This window comes from Homalodisca vitripennis, chromosome 2 (genome assembly GCF_021130785.1).
Source record: "Homalodisca vitripennis isolate AUS2020 chromosome 2, UT_GWSS_2.1, whole genome shotgun sequence".
In the NCBI taxonomy this organism is placed as follows: domain Eukaryota; kingdom Metazoa; phylum Arthropoda; class Insecta; order Hemiptera; family Cicadellidae; genus Homalodisca; species Homalodisca vitripennis.
The window spans coordinates 16933730-16946873 of record NC_060208.1 but is presented as its reverse complement, the minus strand read 5'-3'; the positions used below and the strand labels follow the sequence as shown (position 1 = coordinate 16946873).

The 13144-nt window shown below is 38.7% G+C and overlaps 1 protein-coding gene across 1 annotated transcript in view; it reads left to right on the top strand.

Annotated features, from left to right (window-relative positions):
- Positions 1 to 13144, top strand: part of LOC124355544 — a 146405-nt gene that overhangs the window by 14277 nt on the left and 118984 nt on the right. The window contains exons 2-3 of the mRNA XM_046806707.1: positions 2815 to 3183; positions 6284 to 6403. Of these exons, the coding sequence (XP_046662663.1) occupies positions 2846 to 3183; positions 6284 to 6403 (458 nt within the window). The 5' untranslated portion in view covers positions 2815 to 2845. The remainder of the gene's footprint in view (positions 1 to 2814; positions 3184 to 6283; positions 6404 to 13144) is intronic.

The window sequence follows — 13144 nt, the reverse complement described above, 5'->3', positions numbered from 1 at the left end:
CTGGCCACTGTGGTGGGTGTCAACACAAATTTAGAGGTACATATTTGTCATTCTTATCCTAGCCACTGTAGTGGGTGTCATCACACATTTAGAGGTACATCTTTGCCATTCTTATCCTGGCCACTGTGGTGGGTGTCATCACATATTTAGAGGTACATCTTTGTCTTTCTTATCCTGGCCACTGTAGTGGATTTCATCACATATTTAGAGGTACATCTTTGCCATTCTTATCCTGGCCACTGTAGTGGGTGTCATCACATATTTAGAGGTACATCTTTGTCTTTCTTATCCTGGTCACTGTGGTGGGTGTCATCACAATTTAGAGGTACATCTTTGCCATTCTTATCCGGGCCACTGTGGTGGGTGTTATCACATATTTAGAAGTACATCTTTGCCATTCTTATCGTGGCCACTGTGGCGGGTGTCATCACATATTTAGAAGTACATCTTTGCCATTCTTATCCTGGCCACTGTGGTGGAGTGTCATCACATATTTAGAAGTACATCTTTTTCATTCTTATCCTGGCCACTGCGGTGGGTGTCATCACATCTTTCAGAAGTACATATTTGTCATTCTTATCCTAGCCACTGTAGTGGGTGTCATCACATATTTAGAGGTAGATCTTTATCTTTCTTATCCTAGCCACTGTGTTGAGTGTCATCACATCTTTCAGAAGTGCATCTTTGTCATTCTTATCTTAGCCACTGTAGTGGGTGTCATCACATCTTTCAGAGGTACATATTTGTCTTTCTTATCCTGGCTACTGCTCGGTGTCATAACATATTTAGAGGTACATCTTTGTCTTTCTTATCCTGGCCACTGTGTTGAGTGTCATCACACCATTAGAAGTGCATCTTTTTCATTCTTATCTTAGCCACTTTAGTGGGTGTCATCACATATTTAGAAGTACAGTACATTAATGCATTTCTTTTCCTGGCCTCTATGGTGGGTGTCATCACATCTTTCAGAAGTACATCTTTGTCTTTTTTATCTTAGCCACTGCAGTGTGGTATTCATGTATTTTCATGTTATACGAATTATTGAGTCGTCGTTAACGTTGATATCGATGTTTGTAACGCCCTATTTTTCATACTTACTTTTCTCAATACTTAAATTTACGATTTAATATATGAAACCGAATAAATAGGAAAAATGGAGTCCATGAAACGTGTTCTTTTAACTTTTTGATACATTTGTCTTATCCATTTATCTCCCGGTATCATCCATAGTCCTCTAAACAAAATATTATGACATTGACATCAGTGTAGTGTAACTGATGCCATTAAGAAACATTTAGAATTTAATATTTTTTATGCAGTGTTAGTTGTATATTCCGCAATTGATAGTAAATGTCATATACATTCATGTGTGTGGTATGTGTTTAAAACATGCCAAACTCTAACTAAACAAGAACTAACCTTGGATTATGATATATGTTTTATTTAGTTTATTCCTCCCTTAGGAAGTATCCAACAATTCTCTGCATCGAGATCGATGGTAGATCACTTCCATCCCCCACACTGTCCACTCGTGGGTCCGTGTGTGTAGAAGTGGGAAAAGTTGCGATGTGGGAGAGCCGAAACCACCGAACAAGAGGTTGTGCCGAATCTAAATCGAGCTATTTAAACTTAACTCCGCTGAGGGGAGAGGCGATGTGATATGTTGGCTACGAAATATTGCTCGTAGAGGCCATTCCAGTCTCGTTCAGCCATTGCCTTCTGCTAAGTATAAGTGGTGGAGAATTTTGCACCAGTTAAATATATCATACTATACAACAATCCTTTTTAGAATTAAATAATATTTTTTCGACCAAGGAAGTCATCGAGTAATTAGAATATTGTTTTAACAGTAAATAAAAAAACATATTACTTTGTTAAAAAAAATCAAAGATGATATGCACTGTTTGAGAAAATAAGGTGAAGACTTATACAACGTGGATGTTAATGTTCGTGGTAGGTTGCATGAGATAGTATGACATACATGTATCGATCAGCCTATTTACAAATAATATTCATGAAACTGTGGTAGAAAAACGTTAGCACGTGGAATTGGAAAATATAAGTGTAGCTATCCTGGCGATGTCAGAGACACGGGTAATTTTCTTGACAGCACATTATTACAAAGGATATTACGCCAATTGTGGCAGTAGGCGTACAACGCTTGGACGTGGTGAATGTAATTAGTGAATGTAATTGGCAGAATGTTATGGACGTGAAATTGAAAACGTAAACCTGCCCATACAATTCTACTCATACAAAGCCGATTTATCTTTTTATGAGCAGTTTTATAATTAAATTTTTTAAAAACTGTTTAAATTTAGATTTAAAATAAAATAATGTGGCAGAATGGTACAAACGTGGAATTGGCGTGTATACGTTTAGCTATCCTGGCGCAGTTAGAGAGAAAGCCTATTTACAAAGAATATTATGCCAAGTGTGGGAGTAGACATGGACATAATTGGACGTGGAAATGAAGAATGTATGTATTCTAATCCTGTACTGTCAGCCAGAAAGGCATTTTGAGTTACGTCCTATTTATAAGGAATACACGTTTTACACATCCATATCCAGTCAAAAGTGAACATTATTTTACAAGTTCCTTTTCACATTTCGTAATGAATAGATAATAAGGGTTAGTACAAATGCCATACCTAAGTCACTCGTCATAGTGAATCTCCATTCAGGAATTCCTTATGGTACTTCGTCTCAAGATCTAAATGTTTACTAACTGATTTAAAGGTACAAAATACTGCATTTTATGTAAGAAGAGTACTGTGGGATGCAGTGGTTACTTTAGAGCCTGTATTGTTTCAGTGTCTCCCGATGGCTTAAGCGGTCTGTGACGATGAGCTTCTTCAACTCGCTTCAGCAGATGGTGACGAGTGGGGTCGCCAACCTCACACTCAGCCCCAAGCGATTCTCCCTGAGCAAGGAGTCGAGCGGGGAGCAGCCGCCGAGCGAGGACGGGGGCGGTGCGGGCGGCAGGTCCGCCTCCATCCCCGGGTTCCCCAAGGTGGTGCCGCCCCCGGGGGCCTTGACTCCACCTCGACGGCGCACTCTGGACGGCCCGCGGCGTGTAGGATCCTTCCGTCAACCCTCCTGTCAGCAGCAGCGCCCTCCCCTGGTAGCCTTCTGCCGCCGTCGACTCTCCTGGCCCGAGGTCGACCTGCAAGCCACTTCTGGGTAAGTACATAAAACTTGTGTAAAGTAAAAAAAAATCAACCAAAGTAGCCTTATTTTACCAGGCGAAGTCAGGGCTAAGAAGCCCCTTCTAACACTTAACCTGGGGACCAACGGCTTAAAGGTGACTTCCGACCCACCACCAATGGCCGGGCAGGCGGGCTGCTTGCAAGGACAGGATCGCTCAGCGGTCGCCCATCCAAGCAGCAGCCACGCTCGACGTTGCTTGATCCGCTTATCTTGCGATAACCGTTGTACCTGCTACACAGCGCCACTGGCAAACCGAACGGACGAAACACATGCTGAGGTCTTAGTAATGAATACTCGATTTGCAAAGTTTACTTACAGTATATGTTTAATCGCGGCAAATAAACTTGAAAACAATGTATTGGCCGTTGCTGCCAAATAGAGTAATAATGAACTAAATGATATCATGGGGTGGGCCTAATGGTTCCAATGTTCTATGGGAATTTTGCATTCGAATTTGATAATTATTAAATTTTAAAACATACTTCCCTTCACATTGGTGTCGACTCACAAGCGCGGGCGTCAGCATCTTGGCTCGACATTGCAGCTGTAGTAGGAAAAAAGTACACAATGAACATTAGTAGATTAAAAATCTAAAACATGAATGCTAGAAGCTCCCGAAGTTGTGTTCATAGTTAAAAACGAAGTTAAACTCACCTAAAAGAAAATTAAGACTATTATTAGCTATTTATAGAGACAACTTAAGATTCATGACAACGTGTTCTCGTCAGAAGGACATCACCACAGTATTATCCATATTAATCTACCAAATAAAAACATCAATCAAGGTAAGTAACTTTACTACTTACAACTTTACTTTATATTACATTCAAAATTAGATGTCTCACATGAAAGGGCTAATTTATAAACTCCGCATCGTTCCGACATCGCAGACATCGATGAAGGAATCTCTGCAGACGGACGTACTTCAGACTTCAGTCGGATTTCAGACACTGCATCAAGCGGAAGGTGAACTGGAGCTAAAGTCAACATTCGTAAATCTCTCTTTCCCCCACAGCGACGTTATACCTCTAATAGTTTATCTTATATTAAAATCTATATTATAATAGCGTACCCATTACATCAATTAATTGTTTACATATTTTTAATGTAATATTAAAATGTTTAAATTAGAAAGATAATAAAGTATAAATTAATTAGTCATCTATTGAGTCTAAATGGTTTAAGACAAATAATGTAGCATTCATTTCCGCTCCATGAGAATCTTAGTCTTTTTACAATATTCCAACTCTTTGAAGTTTATTTTTGACGATAGAAGGATTGTGAAGAAAACAGGATTTTCCGGACATTTGCCATCGTTCGGTGAAACAAAAATCAGTAACACTATATTTCGAGATCTGCAATCTGATCTCTTCTTCAGGTAAATAACTAATGTAACACATAATTATAAACTAGGCTAAAATAAACAAATCATACCAGAGCGTTGTGACACGAATAAGTCAGGAATAACAACCAACATGTTGTGTGTCAACTTCACTAACTCTAAAAACATGCACTTAATAAAAACCTGAACTACGGAATACAGGTCAAAATACGTTCGCATTCGTCGATCAACCACCTACCCTGAAATTATTTACCTGAAGAAGGGATCAGATAGCAGATATCGAAACGTAGTGTTACTGATTTTTTGTTTCACTGAACGATGGTAAAGTCCCGAAAAATCCTGTCTATCCCAAGTCATTATGAGATTCGCCTGTTGAAAGCGCACGTGGCTATTGTTTATATGAGTTAGCAGACGAATTATACAAGCCTAGTAAGCTTGATGTATTGAAGTGTTTTGAAACAACGTGGATATAATAAACTACTCGTGGCTCTCTAATTAGATATAAGTTCAGGTTCAGTTCGGTTAAAATAACTCCACTTGTTAACCCGGGTCCCTTGACGCTCGCTGGGGAACTACTGTTTAATCAGTCATAATCCTGCTTTGCATCGAGTGCTTTACGTTTACGTCATACTAATTAATTTTCAGCAGTGGCTATTTTCAGTTATCTGAGACCAAAATTATCATAAAAGAATTATCTTGCTAATTAAAAATTATTATGGATTTTTCATTGTTGTGCTCCAAACAATCTGAAATCTGAAACAAGCGTTGTAAGGAATATACAATTGTCAGGTTTTAAACTCTAAAGCGCAAGTTTAAAATGCATCGAAATTAGGAAAAAAAGGAAAATGGCTAAGAACACATAAAACATAATGTTACGAACAATGTAAAATTAGTATGTTAATAACCGGAACATTCACATATTTTACGTATAGGGATTTAGTTAAGTAAGACACTGACATTTTAAATGTAATCTCTTCCTGATTTTTTAACTCCCGTGCATTTTCTAAATTCGAATCTTTTAGAGTTAAAAACACTAAAAAACGGCAGATGCCAGTCAATCAAATCAAATCAAATCTTTAATTGCTCGTCACAATTACACATTGTATGGCAAACGTCAGAATTAATTATAAATTTAAGACTCGCATTCCACATTACCACCAAGTCCAAACTTACATAATGTTCATGCATTCCAGTCTCATTCGTCCATCGCCAATCTCAACCCACTTCCAGCGCTGGAGTCAGTCATCGAATTGGGCGGTCTCCCAGTTAAACGCCAGAAACTCGTCAACGCTGTAAAATGCATTTGACACGAGGAAGCGCTTAAGACGATCTTTTGACGCCTTGGGCGTTTGGGCGTTTGTAATAGAATTTGGCAAACTGTTGATAAAATGAACACCTGCCTGCGAAGGCAAGTGCTCATAAACCACCGTTCTGTGTCTTCCAGTACGGTAGTTATCTCTGCCTCTAGTGTCATACCCGTGTATGTCACGTCCCATGGTTAGGGCACATTTAGACAAACAGAACAAAGATGTTTCTAAAATGTAGAGACTGGGCAAAGTCAAGTACATAGTCGCCGGCTCAAATGAAGGCAGTAAGGAGAACACCAATTTTCTCCTTGGAGACTACTACGGATTGTTGTTGGGAGACAGTTGAAGAATTAAAAAAATAGATCCAAACTTTGATTTTAATGACTTCATTTTCCCTTAGGCTCTTGTGATGATGGAATTTCAGTGAAAGTACTTGCAGGATGGATGATCCACCCGACTTCGTGAGGCTCCTGGAGCTCGGAGGATCATTGGTCATCCAGTTCCGCCTGCTAGCTATTCTGAACCAGCCAATTTCTGCCAGTTGGTTAGTTTCTGATTCTCTTCTCCCTAGTTTCTAACTGTCAATAGTGATAATAGTTGTAACCGATACTACTTTGATGTGTTCTAAATTTAGGGACTATTTCCTTCCTTATATCGCAACTTTGATAAAATTTTGTGAGATGATTCTAGTTTTGTGACCATAATCTGAATCAAGCGTTGACATTTCTCCCGTACTGGTAAACGCTGTACTGTCTGCCTTAACAGCCTGAAACTCCCGTCTGTGGGAATATATTCCTGCGTTCATTACAAAGTGTGTTCTATTAGAATCCAAATCTATCTTCTCTGAACTACTAAGTAATTTCGTCCATAAGCTAGGAGAACATTTTGTCTTGTAAAGTGAATCGCCAGATAACAATAAAAATATTTTTCGATAATAGTTTACAGATCGTTCTTTTAAAGCCATGTTGATTATGCCATGGTTGTCTGGAATAGGGGCAATGGTTGCATACATTTACCATTTTACTCTGTAAAAATATTCCTTCATTGTAACAACTAAATGGTTCCTGGACTGGTTTGGCTAGATCTACCAAGAGAGCTATGACTTTTTGCTCCTTCAGATCTACTGCCGTAAACTTAATAATTTTCTCTGAGGTTCTGCATTTTCACTGCCTATTAAGGTAAATACTGGTATTTGAGATTCTCATCGCAAATACTTTTGTTAATCCATGTGTTTGATTTTGTGATCCGATAGGTAATGCATTTACCTGGGACTGCAATAGTTTTTTCAGAATTTAGATTTTTTACCAACTTAGGACATTTATTATACTCGTATTGCGTGAATACAGCGTTTGTTTACGAGTCTGTAGTGTGACTCTCGATCTCAGTAAGGACTAGTTTTCTCTAGTGTAGCTTGCTAATAAGGAACTACGACTGAAGTCCTCCGTGGGCCAGATAGTCCCGCACGCACGCACTTCCACACTCACGAGCGCAGTGTTGTGGCTAGCCAGACACCTGTCGTCCTTCTCGGGTTATTAAATAAAATTTTAGACTCATGAGTAAGCAATACTCTGTGACAATTCCTGTGTATTATACGGAATTTTGTAACATTTTTGCCGTTATGATGTTTATTATTGATTGTTGTTCATTCTATACCGTGTTTATATACATTAAACCAGGTGGGTTGTTTATACCTTCCAGGAAAAACCGATGTCACTAAAACCTGGAAAACCTTACGGATGACCAAAAGCGGAACATCACTAACCACAAATGTCGAAATAGATAGGTGTAGTTACTGCAGGAGATGTCTGTTGGAATTGGTGGAACACTTTAAGTAATAAAGGCAGTTGCTTGTCTAGACATAAGGGCGAGCCACCCCCTGCCCACTTTGAACGAAAGGGTTGGTACAGAACTGTCCTCATCCTTCTTCCAAGGATTCATGACTGAGATTTATTACTAAAATACTTTCTCGTGTATACCGACAGAGATGTCCCCTACCTCCAGCCTTACCCATCCAGAGTGTCCTGTCACCCCGGAAGCAGGGCAAAGGTTCTTTAGAGACTGATTAGAACTTCTCAGCGTCTTTTCCTAAGAGAACAGAAAAACATAAGGATAACTTTACAAATAAAGAAAAGGCTAGTCCTAATGCCAAGCACTTTTGTCTGGGTGTGAATCTACCTATATAAAAGCATTAAATAAAAACTACGTATAATATATATATATATATATATATATATATATATATATATATATATATTAGTTTTCAATTGTATTTTTAGACATGTTAACAGACCAAAAACAAATAGTTTCAAATAGTGAAAAACTGGCTTGTAGAAATATAAGATTTAGGTTTAAATTAATGTTCAAACGTAATTTCAAGGTCAACATTTTTCAAAAACTATCCGGGGGAGGAACCCCCACCCACATGTTACGGGGAGTGCCCCCGGACCCCTCATCCCCCCCCCCAAAGTTTTGATGCTGACGACGCGGATGTTTGCTGTACTAATACTATTGGCCTCAACTGAGCCCTGCTCGTGAGAGATCTGCTGGTCAGGATATTATTGACAAAAGTGAGGATCGGTGAGGTGTAGGGGTGTGCAAGAGCTTTTTACTAATTTTCTCCACTTCCCCCTGTGGGAATCAGTATATTTACTCTAAGTCTTTGATCCTGTGTACTACATAGTTTAGAGTAGTAGGGAGAAGCATTTATGATGAACAGAGTGTTGAGGGACCCAAGTACGACACGCCACTTTGGTAGCAATGGTCGGTTGACTTCAATATCCTCACTTTGTCATTGTGTCTTAAGTCAGATCAAACCTGTCAACATTACAAGAGCCGAACATTACATGAGCTTAGTACGAGCGTTTGTATGGAATTTTATATAAAAACGTGCAAATATTTTGTTAGCACCTCCCATGCACTGTGTGTGATACGTTTAAGCAGACGGCAATTTATCTAGTCGACAAGTTAATGCACCATTGCGGATAGTCTGTTTTGTTATTGGAATGTAAGGATATTTGATATAGTGAGTGTTTTCTAACATATTTATGATTTATCCTACTGTTTTACAGGTACTTTCATTAAAAGAGCCTTAGTTCGTTTTTTGTGAATTTTGGCTCAGCTTAACTCTCACCTTACCTTTAATACTATATGCCCACAAAAGGAAAATTCTGGATAAGGCTGGATAAGGCCTGCTGCTGGGTGTACCGTACACTTAATAATAATAAATAACATTAAAAGGCTATCTTCTTAGGTCTTCTTCATTATATTTTGGCCACCGTTGCTAACTCTAGAACAGTACCTTTTATCAATCTTTTAAAATAATCCTTAAATCACAATTATTAATTTAATATAATTTATTTAAATATAAGTACTTCCGTAATTGTTCAGTCTGTTTGTTATTTAGTTATGGAAATCCTGCTTTTGTAACCAGTTCTAAATAAAAACTGTTTATACACGCAGGTAAACATTCCTCTGCTACTTATTTTAGTTACAAATTGTAAACTGTTCTTTATTTTATAGTCTGGTTTGTTAATGACAGTTAAAAGACTCAGATGGTCATCATAGACTCAAACCGTCCCTCGGCGGACGTGAAATTAATTGCAATAGTTCTCCAGGCCAAACAAACTAATAGACGTTCCTTCTCTATCTGGGCGTACTCAATATTTTGTCGCCTTGAGTAAAAGCTGGTTATTGTACCTTTATGTAGTAAACTGCAATGAAAAGAATACACTGAGGTGTCGCATTGTTTCGCCACTGACAATGAGGAATTAAAGAGACAAGCGTCTTTTCGCGGCACAACAATCTTTGTGTAGAATTTACCGCTTCAGAGTAATGTTTCTCTAACCTCCTCCGCCGTTCTTTCTTGTAAACTCTCTTAAGAAGAAAAGAAAAGATGTTAATCTAGAATAGTTTAAGATTAAAATTCTAATATAGCTGTCCATTCCTAATAAACGTTGCAACTGTTGGTTACTAGCTGTTTTAATGAAGCACCTTATTATTCCTACTATTATTTCTTATTATTCCGTCTATCACCAATATAAAATCACTTTAAATGGAATTTTGGTGCTAATTACTCTTGTTTATGTGAAAAATTGGTTTTTTTCGGTAATTACAAGATTTTTTAAGTATTCCACTGGCAAGTTATCTTGTTATATTCTAATTATCTAAATCACTAAATTATTTCGCTTGTATGTCTCTCTGTCTGCACAATATGTCGAGAACAAACTTACGAATAGACCTGACATTTTGTATGAAGCTTCATTTCTATATAGACAAGATCCAGGTCAATGATGCACCATCATTCACTCCGATGAGCGTGAACATTTACATTAACATTTTTACGTTGTCCTTTGAATGTCGAGTGAAGTTCTCACAAGTATTTACACATCGGCAACTCAAGTTGTTTGGGGTAAATACAGTTTACAGTGAGGTACTGCAGTGCTGGGACAGTTCACGTACAGCGCGTCTTGAGTTGAGTACGAGTACAGCACAAGTTGGGGAATATCGAGTGAAGTTCTGACAAATATTTACACATCGGCAACTCAAGTTGTTTGGGGGAAATACAGTTTACAGTGAGGTACTGCAGTGCTGGGACAGTTCACGTACAGCGCATCTTGAGTACGAGTACAACACAAGTTGGGGAATGTCGAGTGAAGTTCTGACAAGTATTTACACATCGGCAACTCAAGTTGTTTGGGGGAAATACAGTTTACAGTGAGGTACTGCAGTGCTGGGACAGTTCACGTACAGCGCGTCTTGAGTACGAGTACAGCACAAGTTGGGGAATATCGAGTGAAGTTCTGACAAGTATTTACACATCGGCAACTCAAGTTGTTTGGGGGAAATACAGTTTACAGTGAGGTACTGCAGTGCTGGGACAGTTCACGTACAGCGCATCTTGAGTACGAGTACAACACAAGTTGGGGAATGTCGAGTGAAGTTCTGACAAGTAATTAAACATCGGCAACTCAAGTTGTTTAGGGTAAATACAGTTTACAGTGAGGTAATGCAGTGCTGGGACAGTTCACGTACAGCGCGTCTTGAGTACGAGTACAACACAAGTTGGGGAATGTCGAGTGAAGTTCTGACAAGTATTTACACATCGGCAACTCAAGTTGTTTGGGGTAAATACAGTTTACAGTGAGGTACTGCAGTGCTGGGACAGTTCACGTACAGCGCGTCTTGAGTACGAGTACAACACAAGTTGGGGAATGTCGAGTGAAGTTCTGACAAGTATTTACACATCGGCAACTCAAGTTGTTTGGGGGAAATACAGTTTACAGTGAGTACTGCAGTGCTGGGACAGTTCACGTACAGCGCGTCTTGAGTACGAGTACAACACAAGTTGGGGAATGTCGAGTGAAGTTCTGACAAGTATTTACACATCGGCAACTCAAGTTGTTTGGGGGAAATACAGTTTACAGTGAGGTACTGCAGTGCTGGGACAGTTCACGTACAGCGCATCTTGAGTACGAGTACAACACAAGTTGGGGAATGTCGAGTGAAGTTCTGACAAGTATTTACACATCGGCAACTCAAGTTGTTTAGGGGTAAATACAGTTTACAGTGAGGTACTGCAGTGCTGGGACAGTTCACGTACAGCGCATCTTGAGTACGAGTACAACACAAGTTGGGGAATGTCGAGTGAAGTTCTGACAAGTATTTACACAACGGCAACTCAAGTTGTTTGATTCACTAGAATGCTTTCAGCCACCTCTAACCAACCATAACAAGTCTGACAGTACCCTGTTTCTGTAACTTGTTTGGTGAGCACTTAGAGGGGGGAACTTACACATTGCAATCCCAAAATAATGGATATTGATTATGCAGCAGTTTCGTGAGTTGAGCACTTAACTGCACAAGTCAACAAATAGAGCAACTATCTCTACTCCCTCACCCTAGTCGGCTATTTGGCTGGAAAGATCGTAACTGTCTTTCTTTGTCTGTAGCTACCACACATTTTGACTTCTTATGGTTTGTGTCTCTTTGGAACATATTTTTCCAATAGGAAACACGCATTGAATATTGTCAGAGAACGTAATTGCTCCACCAGACCTCGAACGCTGAACGAAATTTTGAATTTTGCTATAATATGGCTAAAAGGTTAATGGAAAAGAAATTTACTATTCTCAACAGTTTACTTCTTTTAATACGATAATACATTCTCTTGCGATCTATGTAAGATACCTGAACTTTATACAAATATGTATGCATAGTATTAGATAAAGAGCTTCCTGCTGCATGTTTATATGGTTACAAGAACCCTTTTTAGGCTAAATAAATGTTTTATTTTAGCTTATATTTTACTAATGTGATTGCAAGTTTTGAGCTCGAGTTTGAGAAATAAAACAGTCGGTTTAATCAGGTTTATATTATCATTGGAGATTAATGAGGTAGTATATCAATGAGTTTGAATTTAAAACGTCTGTATGTTCAACTGGATATTTTTACATAATAAGCCGTTGCTTAAAGTAGGATGAAAGTTTCAGTCAGTATCCGGGTAAATTACAATAAACTGGTACATTTGAGGGGACGTCATAATCAGTGACGTCATTGTTTGCTGCAGCTGCAGTGTACCAGCAATGATTGGCGCCGTATTACCGTATGAACTGATGCCTGACAGCAATGAACACATTTTCATAATTTCCCATTAATCATCACCCATCTAGGGCTCTTTGTTGTTATCGATCGTACCAGCAATGTGATTAAATATAACATACTTATATAATATCTGACCGATTGTACAATAATATAAAGCTCACCGTTAATATAAGTATGATCAAAGCCAGACTTATAAAGGATGGAGTGCTGCCCCCCCCCACTCACCAGTAGTCGCTACGTCACTCTATGCGTCCGGCCGACCATATACTTGTTAGGTATTATTAGAGCTGATCGATCATAGGCGCGCGAGCGCGAATCGTCGGTTGTTAATTGTTTGCTACAAATTGTTTTGTTGTATAAAGGCCTACAAGGTATGTATGTCACTTTTGAGTCAAATTAAAAAATGTCATATTTAAATAAACAACTCTTAAAAAGGTAATATGTTCTATAGCAAGTATGGCAATATTGAAGAGTTGCAAAACAATTAATTATATTATATTTTTTGCTATACTCTTACAGAAACGTGTCTGTCATGACGGAATTACCGAGAAATATTGCCATTTAAGCTGAGCGTGGCATTTGGCTTACTCGTGCACACAATCATCCATGTGTAAAGTACAGTTGATCATGCAATCATGCAATGAGTGCAGTACTCTAATGCCGGTGGACCAGAACTAAACATTAA